This window comes from Euwallacea fornicatus, chromosome 15 (assembly GCF_040115645.1).
Source record: "Euwallacea fornicatus isolate EFF26 chromosome 15, ASM4011564v1, whole genome shotgun sequence".
Lineage (NCBI taxonomy): Eukaryota > Metazoa > Arthropoda > Insecta > Coleoptera > Curculionidae > Euwallacea > Euwallacea fornicatus.
This window is the reverse complement of record NC_089555.1, coordinates 1,274,510-1,301,669: the sequence shown is the minus strand read 5'-3', so window position 1 is coordinate 1,301,669 and position 27,160 is coordinate 1,274,510. Positions and strand designations below refer to the sequence as shown.

Genomic DNA, 27,160 nt, shown 5'->3' with positions numbered 1-27,160 from the left:
AACCTTTGAGGAAACTCGCCGTTCTTTCGGCATCAGTACCTTCATTAGAAAAGTTCAAATATTCGACAGTCTCACAAGGAAATGAGCCTCCAAAGGCCCTCCCCCCCTCACACTCGCTACCTAATAATAGTCCAACAAATCCGTGATCCTTGCAGGGCCAAAGTTCACGTCAAAAATTTAACATTTATCAAAGAAGTTAAACGGCATATAACATGGGTTCATAAATAAAAATAGCAGTAAATCATTCTGGATAAATTACCCCAATTCAAATTAAGGAAATATTATGGCGTGTCAAGGAAACTAGGAAATTTTTTCGAACCATGTCAGCAGAAAGTGACAAATTATTGTCGACTAATGAATACAAGGGCGGGTGTGTGAATAGCTCTCGCTCGACTCGTCCCATTCTGGGACGAGTTCTCGAATGAAAAAGTTGAAAGGTTGTTAAAGTAGCAGACTTAATCTAAATAAATAAATCGCATTCGGTAATTCCCTTTCAGTTGCATTTTATACAACCCACGGATTCAGCTTTATGTATCAAGTAATGGATAACTTTCCGACGGAATATTTCAGGCCTAGCAAGGACTTTTGTTGCCGAGAACGGAGCCCGAATCGGGCTTACTAGAAAAAAAAAATACCGCTCACCTTCAGTTTACAAGATATATTTGAACGTTGTAATCTACCGAACCTCAGATGTGCCTTGCAGGCACAATTTCTTTGCCGAGTTTGACAATGGCCTGAACCTAATCCCTCAATCTTATCCTGGGGAAGATCTAAATTTCAATGTTGCAAATCCCGCACTTGTGGTAAACTAATTAGCGTGTTTACACTTTGAAACAACATCAGTAAGTGGAGGGGCTTCGAAATTATAAGCAACTTGGGAGTTATATCGAAATCCATTAACATAGAGCTCTGTGTTAAAATTTAAATATTATTGGAGGGGATTGTTCCCGAAAGGGTTGAAAGGAACTGCAGTTTCTTTATTCAAATTCTGCTTGAATTAAAAATCCGGGGAAATTCACCCATGGTGGGATCTGCTGATTGATTCGTGAAATCGTGAAGTCGGGAGAGCAAGTGATCATCGAAATTTAGCTCCTTCCAGATATTTCTAATTTTGAGGGAAAGTAACCTCCGTAATCAAGTTTCCAACGGTGGACTATTGAACGATGCTTCTAAATATACCGAGTGTTGACCCAAAAAGGGAAAAACAGAAGTTTACTCTTTTTCTATGTATTTTGTCGCATACATCATCTCCCACTTCTGACCACTTACCAACGACCTTCTGTATATACGACAGGAGATGCACCCAAGAGAGGACTCTTGCCTGTATACATGTGCAAATGACGTCTTAAAACTTACTCATATGAACGACTCCATACTCTAAAAGTCTTTTAGTTGTCAAGGCCGGAACAAAACGGAAAGTTTTGCAGTTTTTAGAAGCTTTTTAGATTTTTAAACGAATTTTCCGACTAAACTAATGCGCTCAACATGACCATATTGAAACCTTAATTTGAAAGCATTTGCCCCTCTCCCCCTTAACGGGACCCAATCAACAATAAAATGATTTTTCTAGAAGCTTCCGGAACTATTCCTATCGTGTACAGAGTGCCCGATATTTGACTTTTGATGGGGGGATCTCGGAAGCCATAGGAAATGCAGAGTCAGTTAAATGGGGGCAAAGTTGTGTATTTATGAGAAAAGTACTTTGCTTTTTTAATTAAAAAAAAAATCCGCTTACTTCCGGAGATATATGGGAAAAACCAATTATTGTTATTTTCTTTTCTTTCTGTCTCAAGTGACAAAAACGTGAACATAGAAGATGCTTTCTTAAGGTCCTTTTTCCCGAGTTACAACATGAAAATAGTTTTTCTTCGGAGATACGACGTTTCAATTTTTCAATATCATCAGCATCTACTTTTTCAAAATAGGTACCTGACCGTTTTTTTATAAATTGGATTTCTCATAGATAATTGAAAAACAACTATGTCACGCTTGCCAATTTGCGATCTAGATCAAACCCATTCGTTATTAGGATTTTGAAAATGTATTTTAAAAATTATGGTTGTTCGTGCATTCGAAGAACGTTTTGAAATTAATTTCATAAAAGCTAATAATATTCATTAAATACTGGAAGAACTGGTAACGTAATTGTCAAAAAAAACTTTTTTTTATTTCTGAAGTAAACACAAACAAATAACAAAAATAAATACAAATGATGTTTTTTATCTAGGTGTCGGAAATCGACAAGTGTCACACGCGGTTGTTTTCCAATTATCAATGACTAGCTCAATTCGTAAAAAAAACGGCCAAGTCCCTGTTATAAAAAAAAGTTGATGATGATATTGAAAAACCGAAACGTCGCATCTCGGAAAATTATCTTGATGTTGTAGCGCGGAAAAAAGTCCTTTAAGAAACTGTTTTCCATTTTCATGTTTCTACGTAATTTAAAATACAAAAAAAAATGAAAAGATTAAAGCAATTATCGTTTTTTCCCGGATACCTCCGTAAGTAATTGGATTTTTTTTTGAAATTGAAGCGGCAAAGCACTTCTTTCATAAAGACACTACTTTGCCTCTGTTTAACTGCCTCTCAACAGTTTTCGAGATCCCGGTGTTGAGAATTGAATATGGGACACCCTATACGTGGTGAGATTTCCTTCAAGAAAAAGTTGCTGAAAGGCATACATTTTATGATTATTTATGGGATATTCTTATCGTTGAAGAAGTGAGATTTCCTGAAATTTTGCTCGTGTGCCTGAAGCAGCTGCTGTCTCCAAAATGCGTGTCGAATTTTTATAATGCCACATTTGTCCTGGAGAGGGCTAAATTTGCTCTAACTTGAATTTTCACAACGTGCGAACAAGCACCAATGAAAATAAGAAGATGGACTCTTTTTTTAGGGAGTTTTAAACGATTTTTTAGATATATATAAGAATGTTCTTATCCTTAACAGGGCGCGATTTTATCGAATTTGAGGTTAAAGGTTCTGATAATAGCACAGAATTCTCAATATGGCGGAGTTTTCAAAAATTTTTGTAAATTTTCTAGAGACGATTTGGTGGAATTCTGGAATTTTTCAAATGTCTCCACGCTTCCTAAGGGCTCGAAGACCCTTCCTTTTAGATAAATAACTTCCCCATCTAACGTATTTTGACAATTTGCATGACATATAAGGACGATAAGAGGTATGAAAAGCGGCATGCCAAAATATTTATTTTACGCCTTAACTCCACCTCTAACAGACCACACGTGGCCATTAAAACAAATAAGTAAATGTCGCCGGTTTTTAATGATTTAAGGGTGCATTTTAATGCACTTCACTGCCGACAGTTAACACGGCTAAACCCGAATCGACATTTTTCCCATTATGCCATAATGAATATTTTAATGCTAATGCCCTCGTGCGAACTCCGTGAAAAACTTGTGTCATTATCTGTGGTAACTCGAACCGTGAACAAGGGGCACAATATCGGGGGGAAACTCGATGACTGCGAGGGTGGCAGTTTATAATCACTGGCAGCTTCTTAAGTTCCCGTGTCACCGTGGCTAATCCGGAAAGAGCTTCAAACACTTCTTCCACTTTTGCCGATGGAGCCTTTATAAAACATCCATTTACAAAAAAGCGCTCTTTTATTCCCTCTCGGAAAACACACATCACCTCCTAATACTTTTCCCAGCAACTGTTTCCATCAATAAAAACAATATCTCTCCGAAATCCTTTTGTCTCCTTTGTGTTTTCGATCCAGTTTAAAATTGAAAACCAACAACTGGTAATACAAGATGTAAACTTATCATAGGGAAACCGAAAGGAGGTTTACGCAAGGGTTGGCGTTTTCGGATCGTTGGTAAACCTCAAATCTTCTCGTTTCTATTTTTCCATTTAGTTCCCACTATTGATATACATTTCATCAGAAAAGGGATTTTGAGTTTCTTTCCCTTTTTTCGCAGAGGACATTTTCACCCCCCGCCTGGGAAACCGTACACTATCATACGTGACTAACAGCAAGGAAGCCCTGATATGACTGCAACGTGAAGCTCTTAGGGCGTGTGCCCCTAGAACTTGAATATCCTCCCAATTGGCTCGCTCTATAGTTTTGTGTTGTCCCATATAGCAACTGCAATTCCGAGAGGCGTTGGAGAGATCCTGAACTGATATGGAAAGAACTCTGACGCGACTAAATAAACACTTGAGCAGCTGTACAGGCGAATTCGGGCCGGACAGGCTCAATGCCCCGTGTCCGACAAATGAATCCCTATATAAGGGGCACGTGCAGTGGCAGGTGAAAAAATATATGTGGGCGTAAGCGGCTTTGTAGAGAGTATTGGTTTTGGGTGATAACGCTGCTTTCTAGGTACGTGGTAGTCCGCCTAAAATGGTCCAATACCTTACCTCAAAAACTGTAGAATTAAGAAAAGTTTAATATAAAATTTATTTAATTTTTCTTCAATTTTAATTTGTTTACATTTTTGCAGCAACATGGTGGACCATTATATATATTTTTAAACGGAATACCCTATATTTTGTCACGGATACTGATTCTGCTTCTGATTGTAATTTTTTTCGTTATTGCAAAATATCAAAAATTTCTAGCAGTTCCCGGCTTTTGAAAATTCTCAATAAATTCAAACAGTATTCATTGCACCGCTTGAAGACTTGTGTAGTTAAAAACGAACGGTTGTTCTTGTAGAGAATATTTTTCATTTTCGATAAATTTTATACATGGTGTGAAAAACAATCATAAATACGCCCCTCATAATAACCAAGACTTTTACACAAAACGTTTCCTTCTAAAACACTTATTTACTGAGATATCGTACTTTGACGGACTAGTGAGCAATTCTGTATACCAGATGTCCAAGCGAAAACCGGATATAGGAGATTAACAAGGCAAATCGGTTTTTATCTTTTTGTGACGGTACGTATTATCCAATTGAAAAACTTTTACATGGAGGTTATAGTACTCAAGACCGGCCATCATTCCGCAAATTTTTCAATCTTCTAATCAGAGCCGTTTAGACTCACAACGCCTCCAAATTTCAAAAATTTCAATGCCCCGCATAACCGTTCAAGACCACGATTGGTCAGACTCAGAGTCAGAATTCGACATATTTAAATTAAACTGTCCAGCGAATGAGATAAAATTTGTTTATTTACTGCGGCGACATCAGAACAGACCACATCATAATTATCCTCATATTTTCTATTGATTTTTCACCGAATAAACTCGTAAATAAGCTAAATGTTGCTGAGACATTAGCAAAAAGAGAAAATCCATGTTACATGCGCTTTTTACACTTTTGTTGGCTACTTTGCGTTCGTTTAATCCTGACCTTAACTCTGACCAATCGTCGCCTCGCACGGTTACGCGGGACATTAATTTTTTTTTTGAATTTGGAGACGTTTTGAGCCAAATCGGCTTTAGTTACGAGATTGAAAAATTTGTGGAATGTTGGCCGGTCATCAGTATTATAAGCTCCACGTAAAAGATTTTCAATTGGATAATCCGCGCCGGCGCAAAATAATAAAAGGCGATTTCTCATGTTAATCTCCAATGTCGCGGGCTAGCCTGCATACACGGTATACCATTTGAAAGGGAATTAAAAGAAGAATTCATAAAAAATAAATACCCGGTGCCGTGTTGAAAAAAATCGAGTTCAGGGCACTTAAAATGTGAAAAATTTGAATTTGTGTTACACCCTGCGTGAAATTTCTACCGTAATAAAAAAAAAGTATCTAATAAATGGACCCTTTGTTCTTAACCGGACAAATTTTCAAACGATTCGATTAATATCATGTGAATTTATCGAGAACTTTAACAAGCTTATGTTCCTTTGATTTTACGGTAAATTAAATTAAATCAAAAACTGCTAGAAATTTTTCATATTTTGTAATAACAAAAAATACTTGTACTTACAAGCAAAAGTAGTATCCGTAACAAAATATAGGGTATTCGATATTCCCACAGACATTGGCATGTGCTGATATGACTGATGTGATGATAGAACACGCACAAAATAAAATATGAAACAATACGTACAAACCAGAGAGCCAATCACACTAAGACTAATTAAAACGATTAAACATCCAAACAACCCGTTACACAATCCTTCCAACCAAATGCTTTGCGAACACACGAACTTGATAAATATAATTAAGAGCCTGATAGAATTACATGAAAAATGAAAAAACAACCCTCACAACTGGATCGTACTGGACCCTCTCTGCGTAACGAGACTTACAAAACATTCCCGCCTCCTACTCCCCAATACAACCCTATTCGAACATTCGAACAGCGATAAGTTAAACAGTCTAATTTATTGTAAAGGGTGATTGAAATTGAGTTTCCACATTACAATGTAAAACATTTTTGAAATGCCGATACATTTAACAACGGCAACGTGAGATTTCTAACTTAACAACTTAAACAAAATAGTCATGGAGCAACGTACGACGGAGTAACGTGTTGAAACTATCCAAGCTTGTTATGAAAAGGGCCGACCGAGAAAAAGTGCACTTCGTGCTTTACATAGATTTGTTGGCGCCTAAAATTAAGCTTGTGAGAGGACAATTTGGAACGTGGTCCAAAAATTCGACGAAAACTGCATCGATTGGCCGCCGCGATCGTATGATTTAGCACCAGCGGATTTTTTTCTTTGATGGTATCTGAGGAGCAGAATCTACACGAATAAACTGGACATTATTAAAGAACTGAAGCAGGAGATCAGACGCGAAATAGCCGGCACTGAACCTGATTTGTGCGGCAGAGTGGTCGAAAATTTTTACAAGCTGATTACGTCAAGCCATTTGAGCCGTGACGTTCATTTACATGATATCATCTTTCATATATAATTGTAATGAACCAACCTCAAAGGGCAACTCAAGATTTTTTGTATTTTTCAATGTCTCCGTGTTCTCTTCAATACCTTCATGTGAAAATCCAAATTAAATTACCCTTTATATAAATATTCTTATGAAATGCCGCCAAGGGCAGGAAAACTTAAAGGTCGATCTTCACTCGTAGAAGCGAAGATTCAAATAAATAAATAATTACTTTGTTTCAAAACTAAACGATTTTTGAGATAAGGTAGTGGACCATCTTACCTGAACCCCCCTACACCTTCACTAGGTACCCAGTTTTGGCGCAAGATTGATGAGACTTTTCTTAGAAATAGGGGCAAAATGATGGTGTTCGATAACGCGGTTTTCCTGAAAATTCGTGCCGATGTGAAGCAAACTGACCTCGTTCCTGGAACAGCTAATAAAAGTCCTTCGCGAAATATTGTCAGTTTTTAATGGAACAATCAATAGTTCGGGAATTAGATTATAGTTTACCAGACGAGCCAAGCCACTCATTCCAAGTCAGACAATAAATCTAATGGAGTCCTTAATTTTAAAACTTTATTCCCGAGCAAAGCTTCATAGATGGAATGTTTCCAAACGAAAACAAGGCTTTTAACTGAATTGTTTTCTTTCAAACTATAAAGCATTTCTACGTTTTTATTTTTATATGGAGCTTTGTCTGCCATTTAAAACCGTATCGGCAAAGATAATGTAAACCTGCACAACGACACAGCAAGCCCATTAAATTTTCTAAAAGTAAATTCGTGTACAGAGCAATTATTAAAAAAGATAAAACGTCCTGTAGAAGGTGATTTTAAGGAAGTTTAACCGGAAGAGATTAACACGTCCTCCACACACTTCTTGTGCCGTTAGAATAGCATAACAGAGTGATTCATATTTCATGTTCGCATACAGATTTGGCTACAGAGTTGTCGGTAAGTTGGAGCATTAATATTCACAAGTAAAACATAAAGGCCGTATTAGCTATACATAGAGTTTCACAGTCGTTTCGGCAATCGGATTGCGCTTAGAAATGAAGCGAAGGGGGGAGATTATTTTTGTAAGCTTTGGGGTCCTGGAGGAAAAATACCAGGAGGGTTCTTTTAGGATTAAAAGAAGTAAGAAGAATTTCATTAAAATGGCTTCATCTTCGAGTCCGTCTCAATCTGAAAAGAATATCATGAATACGTATGTTTTCGCTGCCAAACGTTTCTCTTTTATTCTGACCAAGAGAAATAGCATCAGCCCGAATATTTACAATTCAATCCACTGCAGATCTCTTTTCACATAGAAGACACTTATGCTATAATTAGTACCTTAGTAGTGTACAAGATGTTCCATAACGAGAGAAAGATTACTTTAGGGGACGAACATGCAGTTCGTTTTAAGCCCAGAGGATCATAAAATAAACACACAATTCTCAACGGTTTGAGAAGCATTCGGTTCATCAATGAATAAAATCATCAGATCGATCAAATATCGCAATCACTAACAAATAAGATTTGGTTTCGCGAGGTTGTTATATTCTCAGTATCAATTCAATCAAATCAACCGAAGGTAAAATTTACGCGGTGTTAGATATGGATTGTGCGGAGGCGATCTAAAGGCTAATAACGCCAAACCCTAAATACTACTGACAGAAACTGACGCGAACGTTCTTATCCCCTCTAATAAATCTTGAACGTTTTGTTTATGAAATGGATTTTGACCATTTGACCTATGCAGGCTATTTGAAGGGTCTTCTTCGAAAACTCTGAGAGTTTTCTCAAGATTGTCATTTTCAATAAGATTTCGAGCACCAACTGCTCGACGAGGAAAACTCTGACAAATGTTCTGTTATCGGGAGTGTGCAATTCTGGGAAACGACGTTCATATTCCCTAACAGCTTCAAACACATTACCGTTAGCAAAGCCATAAATAAAGACCATATCAGCATATTCTTCGTTGGTAAACATTGTTAAACCCTTTTGTCAAGGAACGACTTTTATTAACCACTGTTACTGTTTTCCTTTGTTAGAAGATCCATAATTTTCTTACAAATATGTGAACATTAACATAAGCAAATATATCAGAATATTTGATGTACATAAAAAGGAGCAGCAAGTCTTGTATTTTACTTTTGTCTTTTACGCGCGGAAACCGCCCGCTAGCCGTAACAATACGTTAGCGACCTTTGAACTATTATCAAACAAACACAATTAATTTCAATTTGTTTATGAATGTATGTACCTGCTAAAAATAAAAAACTGGTTAAACAAGTCTTTGTGTAAGAAGTGAACAATACAATTTCCTTGTGTACCTGAGAGGAATTGAAATTACCAACGTACAAAGGTTAAAAAGTCTCAAAAAGCTTAAGGGTAGTTCAAATCATTCAGTACGGACTAATTGAGCTATTCAACTCTAGTTTGTATCCAACTGTTACTCATCAAAAATTTACGACTAAATTTAACACAATTTACATATTTTTTGACACCCCCGGTGGGACGAAAGTTTTTTTGTGAGCTTTAAGCAAGGTTCCAAGGGATCAATTCATATAAACACCCCCTCGCGAAAACAAACAAGACTATGCGGAATGTGTAAACTGACCAAAACGGAGACTAGAACCCCCAGTCAATCATGCTGAGGAAAACATTCGTGAGAATCCTCAAAACACTTTAAGAAATTCATAAATACAATATAAAAAAGTACATCTATGTAAGTGAATTAACTTAAATTCTTCAAACTATTCCATGCTCCCCTCAAATCCAGAGACATAAGAGTCTCTATCGCATTTCATTTATTTTAAGTTTTTGTACGAAACGCAGACTTCATAACCGAGATATCCGGGGAAATTTAGAGCAGCGAAGGGACTTGGAATCTTGATGAATCAAAATCTGGAAGATTCTAGAAGAAAAACTGAGCTCAACTAAAGAGCCTGATCTAGATTAAACTCCAATGGAATTATATGGCAAGTTTCTTCATTTCTCCCTTTTCCTCCAAAGGAGAAATATGAAAAGAGATAAAGAAAATGTCTTAGAGATTGCAGTAGATGATCGCTAGCTGATCATGACTCCAGCTGAGCATAAATACACAGCCTTTCAAATCTATCTATAAACACTACACACGTAAACTACTGCGTGAGGTCTCCACCGGAATAGCTAGAAAAACATATATCTCATATGTGATTAGGAAGTTTCAGAACCGAATTTAAGACACTCTGCGTGGGGAACTCTTTAAAAGAAACTACGTTGAGGTTGGAGGATCAGAGATGGAAAAGGAGACTCGCTAAACTTAAACAAATGAGCCTGAACTAACCCGAACTTAACATAAAGGAACTTGAAAGTTCCATAGAATCTTGAGCCAGATAAAGATCTGCTCTCCAATGAAATCGTCTAAAACTAAAAGTAAGAGTAAGTGCCTCTACGACTTTGATGAAGGAAATACATAAGAAAGTCAGATACGGGATATACGTCTTCTACTGGTTGAGCGCTCCTTTGGGTTAATCCAGGTTAGGCCGAGTCGTTTTAAATGTTTCAGCCAGTGATACGCTGTCGATACCGATACCGGCCGAGATCGATTTCATAGGCTGATATACCGGCATGTCTATCGACACGGCTGCTCCATCATAAGTTTGTAAAATGATACTATCCAAGGATTATTGCAGAGTTTCGCTAATGTCTTGGAAGGTTTAGAGGGAAAGGTCTTGAAAGGAGAAGCTTCGGAGGGGGAGGAGTTGAAAGGAGAGGTGTCTGAGGGGGAGATCTTGGAAGAGAAGCTTTGAAAATTTTCCCCAAAAACTATCGCTTGGCCCTTATTGTGTTGTTGTGTGACGAACGCAACTTTAATAGAATATGTACCCATGAGCGCAATTACACAGGGCACTCATTTGTCCTTTGAATGCACTTTACAGACTCCATTATTTTTTGCTATTTCATAGCAATTTCGGGCAGATTTGTTCCCTCCCAACTAGCATGTAATTACTATTTTGTTTACATGTTTGTTCGGATTATTTAATTATTCATAAAATGCTGTTTATTCGACCTACTTTAAATGTTATTAAACTATTTCATTTACTGCCCGAAATGAGAGCGACGAAATCTAAAATGCCAAAGAGGAATGAGAAAATGGTTATAACGCAATTAGAATCGAGGGAAGCCACTGCAAATCGGGTTGTCTTAGAAACCGAGGCAGAGCATTGGATTCGGTTCCCGGTTTTATACTTTAAATCCTGATTTCTGGACAAAACATTGGGCCCATCCAAAACACAATCTGAACTTCATTTCGCCACTCGCAGATCCAAGAAAATTTGACCTTTCCGCATTTTCGCCACGCGTTTACGTACGCTTTAAATTCTACCGAGGCTCCGGTCCGACACTGCTAATCGAGGCTTCGCTATTTTTGTACGGAGTGAATTATTCAAATAGTCCAAAACTCGCTTTTAGCAAACGTAAATATTTAATTCTTACCTTGAATTATTACTGCACTAAGTAACACCAATAATTGATCACGCCTCATTGTCACTAATCAATCAATCAAAAACACCAATAAATCCACTATTCTCCGGTCAACTGCACCACAATCCGCGATCTGCTCGGCTCAAGTGAGCAGCATCCTGTCCCTCGCGAACCGCGGCTCGAAACTCAAGGAAAGTCTGCTCAAACTGCGCCTTATGAGAAAAATAGTGAAAACTGGGGATATAAATCCATCAGGGCCGTACATCCATCGGGGCAAATTACCATCAATATCCTTTGATTCATCAATCAAAAGAGAGGTGCGTGAAACGCGCGCGAAAACATTCGACGCTCGCCGACGCCGCAACTCTTTGGCCGTCCCAAAGAAGAAGCGTCACGACGTCACAACATACACTGGCGTCGGAAGAACTTTACTCCCACTCGCGACGCTCGATCGTCCCGTATCGGAGCGTTTCGGTTAATGCCGCAACTCTGCACCCTGCACTGCATGTTTTGCAATTAATAAATTACCATTAAGCATTTTAATTAGAGACGTAGAAGCCGATGTTAGGGTAGGTTCAGTGACTCACTTGGACTGATCCCGAACGACTAAAACACGCGATAAAGGCGTCTGTTTCATTATTGGTCTTCTGAAAACTTAAAAGCGTCTACCATCTGCCTTTTTTATGCCCATAAGTCGGGGTTGGTAGGGGATAATGTTTTTCGGACCCATCGACTGGGTTACGGTTGGTTTCACCCAAATTGGAGTAGTTGGCGGGTCCGGGGTTAGTCAATTGCGATGGCAGATTAATGTCCCTAAGAAAGTCATTTTCCCAGGGAACGCGAGGGCTTGGCAAATAAAAGGAAAACTTACTAATTTTCTCTATTTTACACACACGGAGCTCGCTCGAGTTCCTTCAATAGTCCCGTGCCTTTATTTTGAGGTGCTCTCCTGCCCCGTAAATCATCGTGATTTTGACGACCTAAGTCTGAGAAGTTTTGAAATTTCGTAAGTCGATTTTCTCGCCTTAGTTCCTCAATGTCCGGTTAGGACAGCTAATCGGCAGATAAGCCCTGTTTCAAGCTGAAGTCGCAGCTTCGCCAACAGTTGAAGTGGGACTGTTGCCAGAAATGCCTTCCCAATTCCTTTCGTCGACTACCGAAATACTGGGCGTTTGGTAACGTTGGCGCGAAGCTTAAGGAGATGAAAGTAGAGTCAAAAATAGTAAAAAGAGTTCCTGTAAGTGTCAATCCGAGGGCGCACCATTACCGAGATGTGGCCATCCGAAGAAATCCTATCATTAGGACGTTTTAAGGGAACTTTCTGTTTAAGATAATTAAATGAAAATTGTAAGTAATAATCATGCCATAAGGATCATTAACTGTTATAAGTTTCATCAAAATCGTTCCAAAAAAGGATAGTTTTCTAACTACGCTTAACAGAAATTTTTCGAATCATTTTTATTCATTTGAATTATCGAGCAAATAATGTTATATTTTCGATGGAGTTCTACAGGAATGCACAAAAATGACACGGATAGCTGAAAAACTGCTGCAAATGCAGACAAAATGGAAAAACAACCATCGCAGCTAGAACATAGTAAGCCCGCTATGTCTGACATGACCAAGAAGACAATCCCGCTTCCTCTTTCCCTCATCCAACCTACGGAAGCATTTTGAGCAAACCTAGAATTATTTCAAACTCCGTTTCACTTACTTTTATGGAACATTTGAGTGAAACAACATACCATTAGACAAATAAAAGAAAAATATTATTTTTTAACAAATTAGACTCTCTGATCTACTTCTTTTTTTAATTCTATTTTATTTTTTCATTTTTTTTTCTAATTCTACGTAGTTTAATCAGATATAGATATTTTTAGAGTAATATATGAGTCAGAAAAGGGACATTTTTCAAAATTTTCACATAGTGGGCATCTTTCATGCGTCAGTTAATTGTAGGTCACTTTCTGTAATGGAAGTAGTCTCCACGATGAAAGAAACTTGCAAAGTCTTGGTCCATAAAAACCTTTAGAAATATGTGCTCGTTCCTTACTGGCGAGTTTTAATACTTTTCTTAAGCTCTTCAATCTATTACCTAAATTTTATCTCTGTCGATTTTTGACCGAATTCTGCTCAATTTCCTCATAAATTAATTATTTTAAACATCCAATCAAATCTACGAACCCCAACCTTCTCGGATTTTTTTCTTCGCAAATTCAAAATTCCATTATGTTTTGATGCTTTTTACGCCATTTTCAAACATCTCCACTCTATCAACAGTAGATCAAGCACAATAAATAAAAAACCTAATTTCTTCTTAACTTTTGACCCCATAACTCCGCTATCGATCGAAACTCTTTTTTCATTTCATACTAGAAAATACATACCTAAAATAACACTGTGTTATTCCGAAACATCCTGTATATCGGTAAAGGACCATTTTCAGGATGTCGTTTATATTATTTTTAAGGTGTCTTCAGTGCCGAATTGAACGATCGTCCTTCAAGAAGCTTTTTAATAAGTGCATATATTCACATTCAATCAATAACAATTGCAAAATAATATAAACACAATGTTACTTAAGCATCTCAATGAAGTATGTTACTTAAGTACACAATAGTTTATCGCTTAAGGGTTGCATTGAAGCTTGGCGAGATTTTTCCACTCTTGTTCAGCTCGTACTTAACCGAAGTCGAACCTAAGATAAAACCATTCAAGCAAAAAGCATAAAAAGGTTCATATCAGAGCTTTGCATCAAGAATCCTCGTCTGTCTTACTCGATTTTATGGGATTACTCATTTTTTATCAGTTTATCTATGGAACGTTCCATATGCAACCGACTAAAAGAGGATCTGCACTCGAAGATGTAAGGTCTGGTGAGGGAAATGTCATGAATGAGAAAGTGTCGATAAAGTTTGACTCTACCAGACTAAAATACGTTGCTTGCTCTTTTGTCTGTTATTTTATTTATGTCAATTAACACAGTCATTAGCTTCCAATTTCATGGTGCAGGTTAGCTGATCCAATACCTCCGACATATTGAAAGTGACGTTTTGGGGCGTCGAGAATGAATTCTAGTAATTGATTAAGGCCTCTTACTGATGAGCATAGAAGCGAAATTCACGAAGAGAAGATCCAGCTGCTGGAGGAGTTAACATCTCAGCTAATATGTTTCTTTCATTCATCGCTTCAATTTCATCTCTAGGGTGGATCTGGAAACTAAAATTAGTTCCTGAAGAATCAGTTTAAAAGGTTTGTTATAGTATCATTGAGGAGTCCTCAGCTCGACCTGCAACTCAGTTTCTGCGCAGATTTTCCTAATCTCTGTTAACGGAAGGTAGATAATTCGTTGGCGGAGATTTCTTTTCGAAGTAACCATATTGACGTCGTTTTGGAGAGAGTGCAAGTGACCTCCGCCATTATTGTGATACTCGTATTGTAAAAATGGTTATCACTTTATTGCTAGCGAAGATTATAAACGATATTAAGACGCTTTGAAGGGACATAGTAACAATTGGTGTCAGAAGAGGAATTCCAGTGAGGTATTTGAAGACTTGCTTGCATTAAACTGGCTAGGGCCTAAAACCCACGAAGCAATGGTGGGTTAACTGCCTTTCTGAGAGAACAAAAGTAAAAGCGGATTCTGAGAAGAAAAAGGAGGATCGAACAGTGAGCAGGAAGAAAAGCAGGAAAACGAACACCAGGAGTAGTCGAAAAAGAAAATGGGCTCAGACAACAACGGGAGAGATTTCATTAAGAAAAATAAATACAAGAAATTAATACTCTATATATATATCGCTACGTATAAAAGAAGCTCAAATTAATCGCCTCGAGAAGGGGGAGGATGCACATCCTCCCCGTAGTAATAGAATAGTGCTATGTATGTAACCATAACCGTCCTGGCTAGATAGTTTTGATATTTCTCTCGATTCCTGTGCATTTCCAAGATATTAAGGATTAAATAATCGTAAATGCGAAACTATCATTAAAGGAGTTACATATCCATGAAACTACATTTTCAAGCCTTTTAGCCACTAACGAGGGATGACGCCCCAATTAGTCCGATAGAACGAAAAATTGTACCTACATACATATATCAATAATTTTCGTGATAAATGCCAGAAACATTCCATTCCAGTTGGAAAATTCACTAGTCTTCCGTCATTTTTCAAATTTTGGCTGCCGATCTCTCGACAGTTGGCGGATGAAAAAATATATCAATTTACTCATCTCGACAAGCTCCGAACACCCTGTATAAATTTTGTGTCTCTGTGAAGAACGGAAACTTCTTTTCTACTAAATTCAAAATTGTTTTGCCTTAATAGAAATTCTTCAAAGTTGGTAATCCACAGGGTGTCGCAAAATGTTATTTAGAAAGTTCTAGAGAAGATTCTATATCCCAATATGTGGAAAACATCTCAAAAATCGACTAATTTGGAGCACATATCGATCCTGGAACTAAAATATTGGAAATAGTTTCATGGAAGCATTATACTAAAATACGAAGATAGTCCCAGGAGTAGTCGATCTCACATGTAGATGGCGTTCTGTTAAAAACTTGCCTATATTACATAGGCTTAACTTTAATAAGCTCATATCTCAAGTTTTTGGGAGCTACGTTGATTTGTATTTGTTTTAGAGCCGTTTATAGAGAGCGGTTTTATAGATTTTGCGAAATTGGAGAAAATTGGTCATCGGTACCTGATTCGATACTTTCATTTGGAAAGTCTTAGTCCATCCAACATCAAACCGAAATTAGATTCTACTCTGGGGAAATCTGGTCCTTCGTTAACAACTGTAAAATATTGAGTGGCAGTGTTTAGACGAGGTCGTAAGACTGGCAAGATGAACACCTCAGTGATCGACCTAATTACACACCAAATGTGACCACTCCTGATAATGTGACGAAAATCCACAATGCTATTCTGGAAGATGGGCCTGTCAAAAAGTACTGGAAATCGCATTTTGACTCAACAATTGCATTTGAGAAAGCTGTGAGCAAAATGAGTGCCGCGATTACTGAAAATTGAGCAAGAACAGCGCCGTGAAAATGTTTCAAGAGAGTGCTTGCCAAAGTTTCGCAGTAATAAAGCCGAGTCGTTGCGTCGATTCATAACCATGAATGAAACATTGGTTCATCATTTCGCACCCGAGACGCAAAGTCAGTCAATGCAATGGACTCAAAGGGGAAAATCGGCTCCAAAGAAGGCGAAAACCGTTCCATCTGCAGGAAAGGTGATGGCGTCCGTTTATTGAGATGCACGTGGGATCATTTTTATTCACTATCTCCCTAAAGGAAAAACGATAAACGGAGAATATTATGCAAATTTATTGCAGCGTTTGAGCGAAGAAATCAGAAAAAAGCGACCGCATTTGACGCAAAAGAAAGTCTTCTTTCATCAAAGATAACGCACCATTCCCCACTTCTGTCATCGCCATGGCCAAAATCAATCGATTTTGTTTTCGAACTTTTTACTCACCCACCCTGCTCGCCAGATTTAGCCCCTTCAGATTATTTTCTATTTCGAAACTTGAAAAAACGGCTCGTTGGAAAGAGATTTGCCAATAATGACGTGGTGGAATCCGAATTTGAGGCCTGTTTTAAAACGTTTGAAGCTTCTTTATACAGTGCGAGTCGCTTACTTGGAATAAATTCAGTAAACCAAAGACAGTTTTTTTTCAAAAATATACTCGGACACATCGATTAGTATATTAAATTGCGCTTTCCTTGATGTAAAAAAATTTTAGACGGCGAATTCCAAATTTGGGTCATGAAGCCGATGATCCAATAGAAACATTTGGTTTCAACAAAACAGTACGCCTCCTTGTCTTACAAGACCTAGTCCGTGAGTACCTGGATTTCCGGGCAGATGGATTGGGAGGAGAGGATGTTTTGAATGGCCACCCAGATCTCCGGATTTTACATCTAAGGACTATTTCCTATGGGGGTACTTAAAAAACCAAAGTTCTTAACACCGAACCGGAAAAAATTGAGGAGTTGCAAGAACGGATAAGACTGGAGTGTAGGCTAATTTCCGGCGAAGTTATTAGAAATGTTCAAAACGAGTTTCAGTTCCATTTAGGGCATTGTCAGCTAGTAAATGAAGAATATTTTGAGCATTTATTGAGAAAAAATTATTGGGTCGAATCAGATTTCTTAATTTTTCGAATTAGTCGATGTTCGTTAGATATCTTTTAAACGACAAAAAAATTAAAATTTGACATTTTGTACACATGTGTAACTTGACACACCCGTTACGAATAGTCGGAAAAAAATTAAAATTTCGATATAAAAAGGTATTCGATGACGTTATATTTCAAATTAGGGACAAGCTGTATAAAATTTTCTTACATCAAGGAGAGGGCAATTCAATATTCTAATGGATGTGTTCGAGCATATTTTCGAAAAGAAAACTGTCTTTGATTTACTGAATTTATTCCAAGTTGGAAATTCGCACTGTAGAACTTCACTGGAAAAAGTGTGTCAGTGTAGAAAAAGACTATGTTAAGAAATAATGCCATATTTCCGAATTTTTTTCCTTAAGCGTTAGGTTGGACACCTCTAGGACTATCCTCGCATGAGCTCCTCGTCCTCGCAAGATGTCCAATTTTCCCCCGTTTTCCTAGTTCTTTGTCCGTGTCTTTAGTAGAATAACCCTGCGCATCTACATCAATATCCTTGTAGCCATGTAATCCGATATTAGGGAAGTAAAGACAATAACCTTTCCCCATCCTGCATCGGCGCCTCTTTGAATTAAAACGACTCGAGCGGTATCAAGTTTGTTTTTTATGATCGAAAGAGGCGTCTACCAGCTGCCCTATTTTAATGGCTAAAGCCATCCATACAAAGAAGCACCAACATAGATAAGGGGGAGGTCACTAGCCGCCAAAACCCGATAAGGTACAAAGTCAATTTTCTTCTGATTTCCTCAATGAAACTAATATGCCCGCGGTATCGGGGGTGTCTGCCATCTGCCCCCTTTCGAATTTGGATCACAAACAACTGATAAACACAGATATAATAGGGGTGAAAGTGAGTAATGCTAGAATTATCCCCATGCCAAAAAAAGGTATTTACATTTCGCAAGGGGGACACGTGGCCAGGCAGTAAAATAAATTAGCTCAACCATTATATGTACAATGAAAGCTGGACTTTATTAATTAAACTGATAGAGTTGTAATATAGGCTGATCGGAGAACGAGGTTTAATCGTGCGACTTGGATCTGAAGTGCAATTGAATTAAATTGGTAAGTGTTTACTGGGAAATTTCCACAACTAAATCAATGAAAAACTTCTGCTTAAGGAAGATTAAGTAATAACGACTGGCATTTTCACCAGCTGACTGCATAATATAAGCCAAAATCCGAATTTCAAAGTAATTAGAATTAGAGTCATGTTCTTTGATGGCAATTACAAGCAGTGGGCACGTGCTCTCTTGTAACGACGATGGAACTACAAGTGTGTTAGAGATTTATTATAAAACTTTGTTACATTACTGGCGAGATTAAATCGTAAAATACCTAATTTCATCGTCTGAGCCAAGTTTTGTTTTCCTGGCTCCGGAATTTCCTACCTCTTTGCCGAATATTTATCTCCGTATTAATTAAAGTTTCGGTTAAACTTTTATTCCTAACAGAGCCTCTTTGCTTCGGCTTTAAACAGCTGCCCTCTGGTCGTACTGCCAGGGAGCATTTCGAGTGGAAAGGGTCAATGTGGAGAGTTCGTTTCGTCAAAAAAAGGACAAGCTTTATGGAGAAATTCGTATATGCGAAGGCCCAAAATTTTATGAAATATTGGAATCGAGATAAGTACGGATAAGTGTCTCTTCAGAACCGTTCCGTTAACTCCAATTTATTAGTAGGAGCACAAATCAATTACCAAGTAGATACTTTTATTGTGCATTCAGCCAGGTCCTCCTAACGGAGCAAGCATTTTTTTGAGAATAAGGAATTTTATTAGGCTTGAATGCGCTTTAGTACGTCGCAGTCCGACGGGGGAATCCCAGCCATCAAAATCTAACCCGCGAATCTTCTCGTCCGGGGCTCAGCCAAGGAATCCCGACCATTGGGGTCTGAACGGAGGGCTAATGTTTAGATAAGTAGAAACTTCTCCTGTGGATTTATTGAACTTTCGATGGAATGACTCACTCGTCGCTGCGAAAACTCAACACCACCTTAGCAGTTCTTTACCGGGTTACAGCTAAGTTCTCGCTTCCAGTTGCATTTTCAACGATTTTTATTACTGAAACGCCCTACATCGAAATACTGGTCCGATTTCCAACAAAGACAGGAACTTCATGAAACCCAGACTCCTCATTATGCAATTCCAACAATTCCCAAATATTGCCTATTCTTGTTTAAAATTAGTGAGTCTGTTCTGCTTGATTCAAGAATTCCCTGAATTCCCAGAATTCTCAGAATTCCCAATGGAAGTTTCCTGGCAAGAAAATCTTAACTCAAACTCTTTTTTTCTTATAAATTTTCATAACTTTGAGTAATTCCGAACTTTCAAAAACGCATGATACTTCGAACTCTCCATTAAAAGTACTAAATTGCTTGGTTTAACGTCAAAAAGGCAGTGAAAGTGTCCTAAAGACCCATTTTTGAACTCTTAAGTCACATGACTATAGGTGTTGACGATTTACAGCCTGGATACAAGTCTGAAACGAAGACAACATGCGTTGATGAAGATATGAGAAGGAAAATTCAGAGAAAAGTTATTCACGTCGTCTCGCAAGACGATGAATGAAGATGAGGATGAGAAAAGGTCTGGACAATGTGGACCCCAATATAGTGAATCCTTGACTAGGCTACGAAGACAGCCAAGAACGGGTCTGAAGTAAGACCGAAGCAATGCAGAAAACTGGTAGTTCGGTGCTTAAACAACGAACTTTGACTAGATATAACTTCGAAGAAGACCGACCGAAAGCTTTTAGGTTTAGGAAATCTTTACGACAATTATGAGAGCTCTCGAAGTACAGATCGTGACTCTTTTCCTCCTAACTTCCTGACCAAAACGTTAAATTTCTATCGATTGCGTTTAAGTGGGAACAAAACCTCGCTCATTCCTTTAATTCCTCAAATAAGTCCGACCGAATATAACCTAAGCCGAGTAATTGCACATAAGGGGGATTTGGAGAGGATTAAAAGTAACTAATTAAAATTGGAAGACAAACACGAAGTAATAAGCGAGTAATTGAAAAATTACTGAGGAAAGATGCCGGTCGTCAGTCTGGAGCTTTTTCGTCGCCAAAAATAATGACGTTGTATCCCAGGCCAGCCAGACCAGTTTTAATGGTGCTTTTTCGAATTAGACTGCTCCAAATGAGGTCAATCAAATATCAAAAAAACACAACCCACGTAGTCAAATAAAAACCAAGATCGTTTCGAGGACGTCATCTTTGAGCCTAAAAAGAGACACTAATTGAGCAAGGTATTACTGCCACCAAAAGCGTTGATTGTCGTCGTCTTTTGTGGATAAAAGAAAGAGGAAGAAGCGGAAAAATTGCCAAAAGCATCATTAGCGTAAATGAGCGTTACGTAACAAGATAGCTCCGCATAATGCCTACTAATTCTGATAAATAAAGTGTTCCTCGTGCGAGAATGGCCCCGAAAAAAGTGACAAGTTGAAGTAGGTGAGAGGAGTGGTCAAGGACCCAGTAATACCCGGCAATAGAGAGGTTTCTCTCATATAGAGAAAAAATTTCAGGAAAGAGCAAAGCTCTAATATCTCCATTCCGGTTGGGATATTTTCCATTAAATTTGCAAAAATCCTCTAAAGCCTGCATATGCATACGAGCGAAGTAGGATGCAAATATAGCATTTTACTTTGAATTTGAGGATAAATTTTACTCCAGTTTAGAAACTACTGTATCAGCAGATTTAAAACCCGCTTACAGTTTAACTCTAATGGTGCCCTTATTTATAGCCTTTCAGATTTTTCCATTCCGTACATGGAAATCCAGTTATCGAGTATTAATTATTCATGGAGACTAACCCCATCTATACACAGACATTGAAACCAGATGAAAACACTTTTCCAAAGGGAAGGGAAAAAAGTCTTATATTCAATGAGAGTCGCTTAATTCCTATAATCCAACCGTTTATTCAAATTACACAGAATTTACAGCGCCATTATGTAAATGGTCAAAAAGTTACACGAACAGGCCGCAATAAAGCTGATAATGTCCACTCTGCTCGAAACAACTTTATCTAGTGGCTTAGAATTTCACAAAAATGTGGCAAAAATCCACACAGAACGTTTCGGGATAAATGCGACCAGGAGGGAAAAGGGTGCGTTTACTTTGCAAAAGGGCGCTTAATAGGGAGAAAAGATTTAAAATGTTTGCTCTGAAACTAAAGGTTTGTAGATTCAGTGCAAGCAAGTGGAACATTCAAATATTCCACTTTTTCCCAAGTATTTTTTTGTACATTAATAGTTCCTCTGAACTCAAACTGAAACTAAAGTGTCAACTACAAAATTATAGAGTGAGACGCTAAATAATTAGAGCAAATTGCGTTCGCCATTATGTCCAAATATCGATAGTGCACTTGACTGAACGTTAAACATGTTAAACAAGTGACGTACTGATTAAAGACTGTTTTTGGGCAGCACTTAAGGTAATATCGTGATCGACAAAAAATCAATTTCGTCCCTGTCACAACACTAGAGCGTAAACTAGACAAAATAGGCACCCATCGTTAAGTCTAGATATTGGTGATGAATTTGTACATTGAACACGGTACGGAGGACATGCTGGTTAAAGATTGTTTCTTGGAGATTAGACAGCTATACAGTACTGTTAACTGAAGTTACATTGTGAAAGATAAAAAGCCGATTTCATTCGTGCCACAGCATTAGAATGTAGATTAGACAGACAAACATCCGCCATTATGTCAAGATAACCATCAAAATAATATAAATAAACGTTTATATTTCAGTTATTAATAAAAAATAAGAGATTATTCATTGTGACATGAAGTACCTAGATATTAAAAAGTAAAAAAAAAACTAGAGAATTCACATTAAAATATTCAGTAATATTAGAAATTCAATCAACTTTGCTACAATAAAATAGATCGGTCAGTTTAATGCATCGATCTAAAAGGCATTATTTCCTGTGCTACAATGTTTCCTATGTATCCTCGGGTAATGTAACTTAAAACAGTTTTTCCTAGTATTCTTACCAACCTCAGTCCCATCGTGCGAAAATCAACAAATCTCACTTACCCAATCCAAAATCCATGTTTTCCATAAATGAGCACCCTCGAATAATACAACTCCGCAATTTAAACACGAACTTCAGTCAAGGAAACAGTAACCCAAATCCCTTGCCTGGTCAGCTAATTTATTTCAACTCCCAACCGCAATGCCTCAACATTAGCATGTTTAATAAGTATTAAAGGGCCTCTTTCCATACTTTTCGTAAAGATTCTCTCAAAAAGCCATTCTTTCCGCCCTCGGCTCGCGTTCGCTCAAAGTTAAGCTCGCGTTAGTGAAGTTGCCGATTTCTAAATAATGAAAGTTGTCTTCGGACACTTTGGGCCACATTATCCCTCCAAGAAGTTCCTCTCCATTAGTCGTTGGGTGGTTAAATTTAATTGAAATTTAATGATTGTTTTTGGGCAATGTTAAGACTCGCTGGTATTTTACGAAACTGCTCCAAAGCTTGACCAGGCGATTGTACACCAACTGATTATCATCAGGGAAATAGTCAACTTTCCCTCCCCAGAACAAGTAGTCTTCGGTATGAGTTACGTTGCGAGAAGCTGCAAAAGAAAAAAAAGGCTAAAATTCATGTTATATAACGAAATACGGGATTCGTTATCAGAATCCCTATAGTCAATATTGAATCCTAGTGTTCCAGTATAGAAAAATTAATAATAGAATGTGGCAGAGTGACAAGAATGTAAAGAAATAAATTTGGTTAAAGTCTTAATCAGTGAAGAACTGTATAATCCTACCAATGATTAGTCCTGTAATTCAATTGCCGATAACTTACCTGAATGTCCCCAAGTTTATAATTTAAGAAAGTGTCGTCAGGGGAATAGTCCTGCTTAACCAAAATCTCAGAGTTCCTTCCAGATGACTGAATTAGCTATACAGTGCGGCTCTAAATCATTCTCTTCCCCGCTGTGTTAACTTTTTAACAAATTATATATTTTTTTAAATTCAAAAGCAGCATTAAATAGGGCAAAAAATACAATTTTTTTGTTCGTTTATTTTATTTAATGTTGCCTACGTCACAGGTAACACAAAATGGCCGATTTTTTTAAATTGAAAAATGGATCAAGTGAGACCTCAAATTAAAGGTCTTTCAAAACTAAATTCGACGGTGTATTGTGATTCACAATCTATCGATTAGTTTTTGAAAAAAATAGGCATACATTTTGTAAAAAATGCAATACAAACTCAGTTAAATAGTGAGTAAACAATGAAAAAGCTTGTTTGCTGATAGGAAATTGGTTTGTTTTCTGTTAAAAGAAAATAATAAAAAAAATATATAAAAATCACCGAAGACTGTTTGTGAACACAAAATCGAAAATTAACCAATTTCCTATTACCGAATAGGTTTTTTCATTGTTTACGTGCCATTTAACTGAGATTGTGATGCATTTTTTGCCAAGTTTGTACCTGTTTTTCTCAACAACTAATCGATAGATTTTTAATCGCAATACACCATTGGATGTAGTTTTAAAGGATCTTAGGTCGTTGTTTCTGGGGACGACTCCTATTACCGGTTGATAGGAATTCTACAAAGATTCCAATTTCCAGTTCCAAACTAGTCTGGAAAGGTACTCTAGCTCACGTTTCCTTAGTCATTAAATGATTAATCTTGCTAGTAATGCCGGATTTTTGAAGCAGGAAACGCAGTTAAATCAAAATAAAACATCAAAGAATCCAATGCAGTATCATAAGTACCTGGATGATTCGATTAAAGACGGGCTCAATAGACTGGAGCTCTCAGTGAGAAATTGTTCAGACTACAAGTATTCATTGATTTTTGTTATGCCTGTTCAGTAACGCGTTCAGTTCTCATGCTTACCAAAGGGTCCTAGGCGGTAATCGAAAGACAGAAAGACCAACTTTTCTTCTGCGAAACATTGCAGAGAAAGTCCTCCAGGAGCTCGGTACTGGCCAGACCAGAACCGGTCACAAAGCTTCGTCTATTAATGTTCTCCAGAACTGGCAATATATATCCAGTTTATGTGGGTTTCTATGTTTTAGATCTATATAAGAATTGACCCAAAATCCCAACCATATACCGACAGTCCTCGTTTTCTTACAAATTGTCTGACCAGCTTTGGTAACAAATGTTGGACTTCTCCACAGTAATATCCTGTACTTCGTCTATGGATCTGTGGTCTCGATGGGTTAATGACGATATTACTATAGAAAAAAACAATAATTGGAAAAAGTATTTGAAACCTCCTGGTTTCTACTCGCGTTTTCGCATAGGGAATCGAAAGATAGGCGTAATAAATCTTTCCACTATTGGGGGTCTTTATGACGCTTTTGATGGGCCCATCTGGAGTAGTGACCTGCTGAGCCTAAAAAGGTCCTTTTAGATGATTTAATGCTTTGAACTCGTGAATAAATACTAAAGAATCTGCAAGCGAGAGACATGGCAAGAAGATAAGCCTACCCGTGCCCGTGATGAGAGTAATGTGAGTATTACGAAATCTAATAAGAAGTGACGCATCTATAGTCCGAATCAGCATTTTCTAAATAAATTGGAATGTTTTAGAGTGTTTTGATATTAAACTTATTGACAAAAAAATCGCACAACATAAACATTATCCAATTTCAATTTTGCAAGATTTTTTTAATTTTGCATCGATTTTGACTTTTTTTTTGAGAAATTGTAGTCGTGTTCATTTTAATCATTACTGGATTTTAATTTAGCCAAAATTTAAAAATTTTTTTCTTTATGCAGAGTCAAACCTTCCGATCTAGATTTCTGAATATTCTGTGAAAAAATCAAAGGACAACATGAGATATCTTTGTACGCCATTATAAAGCTTTGTGTTTCCTTAACGTCCCTTTTTTTTATTCATATCAATGCATCCATTTTCAAAGACATTACATTTTTTTAACAAAAAAATACGATTTACCAAAAGAAAATCAAAAGATATCAAACTAATAAACAATAACAAACAACATAAATTTATATCCAAGTTAAAGATAAATAAACACGGCGTGTCTTTGTTGCTCGTGCTCTAATGACAGCTGCCATGCTGCGAGGCTAGCTTAGGACATAATTAACAATTAGACTTTGAGGAATATCTTCCCACTCTTCAAGAAGGGCTACTCCAAAGTCTGCAATGGTTTCCAACTATTTGTGGCGAATACGTCTTCCCAGCATGTCCCACACATGTTCAATTGGGTTTAGGTCGGGACTACGAGGAGGCCAATTTAATGTATCTCCAGTTCATCTAGGAAATTACTGCTAACTAATGTTTCTTGATTAAAATGTTATTTATATTATTATTTATTTGTTCGACACGTTCTGATTTTTTTCCCTAAATCACATCTTTTTGTCAGAAAATTTGTAATTCTTTTCGAAATGGATGAATTGTTACGAATAAAGAAAATAATGTTATAAAAGCATGAAGTTTTACAGTTCCATAAAAAGATATCGTATAGTGCTTTCAGATTCTTCCACAGGGTGTTCAGAAATCTTGATCAAAAAACACCGCTAGGCTTCTCCCGTATGATGACAAGTTAATCACGACTTTTCGTAAAATTAATATCCAATAAAGATTAAAATAAAAACGCATACAATTTAGCAAAAAAATTATCAAAACCGATATAAAACTAAACAATCTGTGTGAGATTGAAATTAAATGATACTTGTGTTATCTGATTTTTTACGTTCAAGTGTGTATTTTGATGTTTTTGTATGAGTGCGCTTTTTCTTAAGTAACGGGAGATAATAACGAACCATATTGCGCATTAAAGTCTTGAAGTTGCTCCAAAGACACTCTGAAGAAGATTCTCAGATACTACATCTGTTGCACCACTCCAGCTTTGCCAGTGATGTGTGGAGAACAATTCTGAGATCCGGAAAAAAATTTTAACTCGGAAAAACTTCTTTCTACGTCCATCAATAGAGATTGAAATCTACATAGTTCAAAAGCCAGAGTAAGTACTAAATCTCTTTAAATCCCCAATTGAATGCACTCAGGATAACTTAATAAATAAATACTTCAAATAAACTTTATGTAATCATTTCCATCATATCCAGCACTCGCAATCCCCCAATTAAGATTTCCCATTGAGATTACTTCTCATCTAAGAAGGCTCAAAGGCCCTGGCTCCGTATATACAATAAAGATTCTTCCAGAAAGCCATTCTTTCAACCTTCGGATTGCCATTACAAGCAGTCAAGTTCATTCTCGTAAAGTTGCCGATATTTAAATATTGAAAGTTGCATCTGGCCACTTTAAGCCACACGATCCCCTGAAGGAGTTCCTCTGCAGTGGGTGTAGGATTACTGAAATTTAATAGGAGTTTCCATGCAGTTATTATAATACGTTTGAGTTAATTTTGAAACTTACTGGTACTTTGCAGAGTTGCTGCAAAGCCTAACAGGCCGATGATATACGAGTAGATTTATGGGTGGATGGAGGTTTACTATGAATCTACCATGGGAAGATATCAAGCCTATTTGGCATGAGTTACATCATTAAATCTTCCTAGAGCCAAGCTCAAACCAAAACAAAATTTCAGGATAAAATAGTACCGCTTGGGTTTGACCGAAAGACTAAGAATTAGATGTTCAGCTCTGGCAGACTGACCACTTATGCCCTTTGGGAAGCACCGCCAAAGGAAGCAATATTTCATTGGGCCCATTTATGTCCCATAAAGCGATGAAATGAAAACACCT

The 27,160-nt window shown here is 37.4% G+C and overlaps 1 protein-coding gene across 1 annotated transcript in view; it reads right to left on the bottom strand.

Moving 5' to 3' along the window:
• Positions 1–11,753, bottom strand: part of LOC136343695 (uncharacterized) — a 176,821-nt gene extending 165,068 nt beyond the window's left edge. Inside the window, exon 1 of the mRNA XM_066290587.1 lies at positions 11,283–11,753. Within this exon, the coding sequence (XP_066146684.1) occupies positions 11,283–11,331 (49 nt within the window). The 5' untranslated portion in view covers positions 11,332–11,753. The remainder of the gene's footprint in view (positions 1–11,282) is intronic.
• Between the last annotated feature and the right edge of the window lie 15,407 nt (positions 11,754–27,160).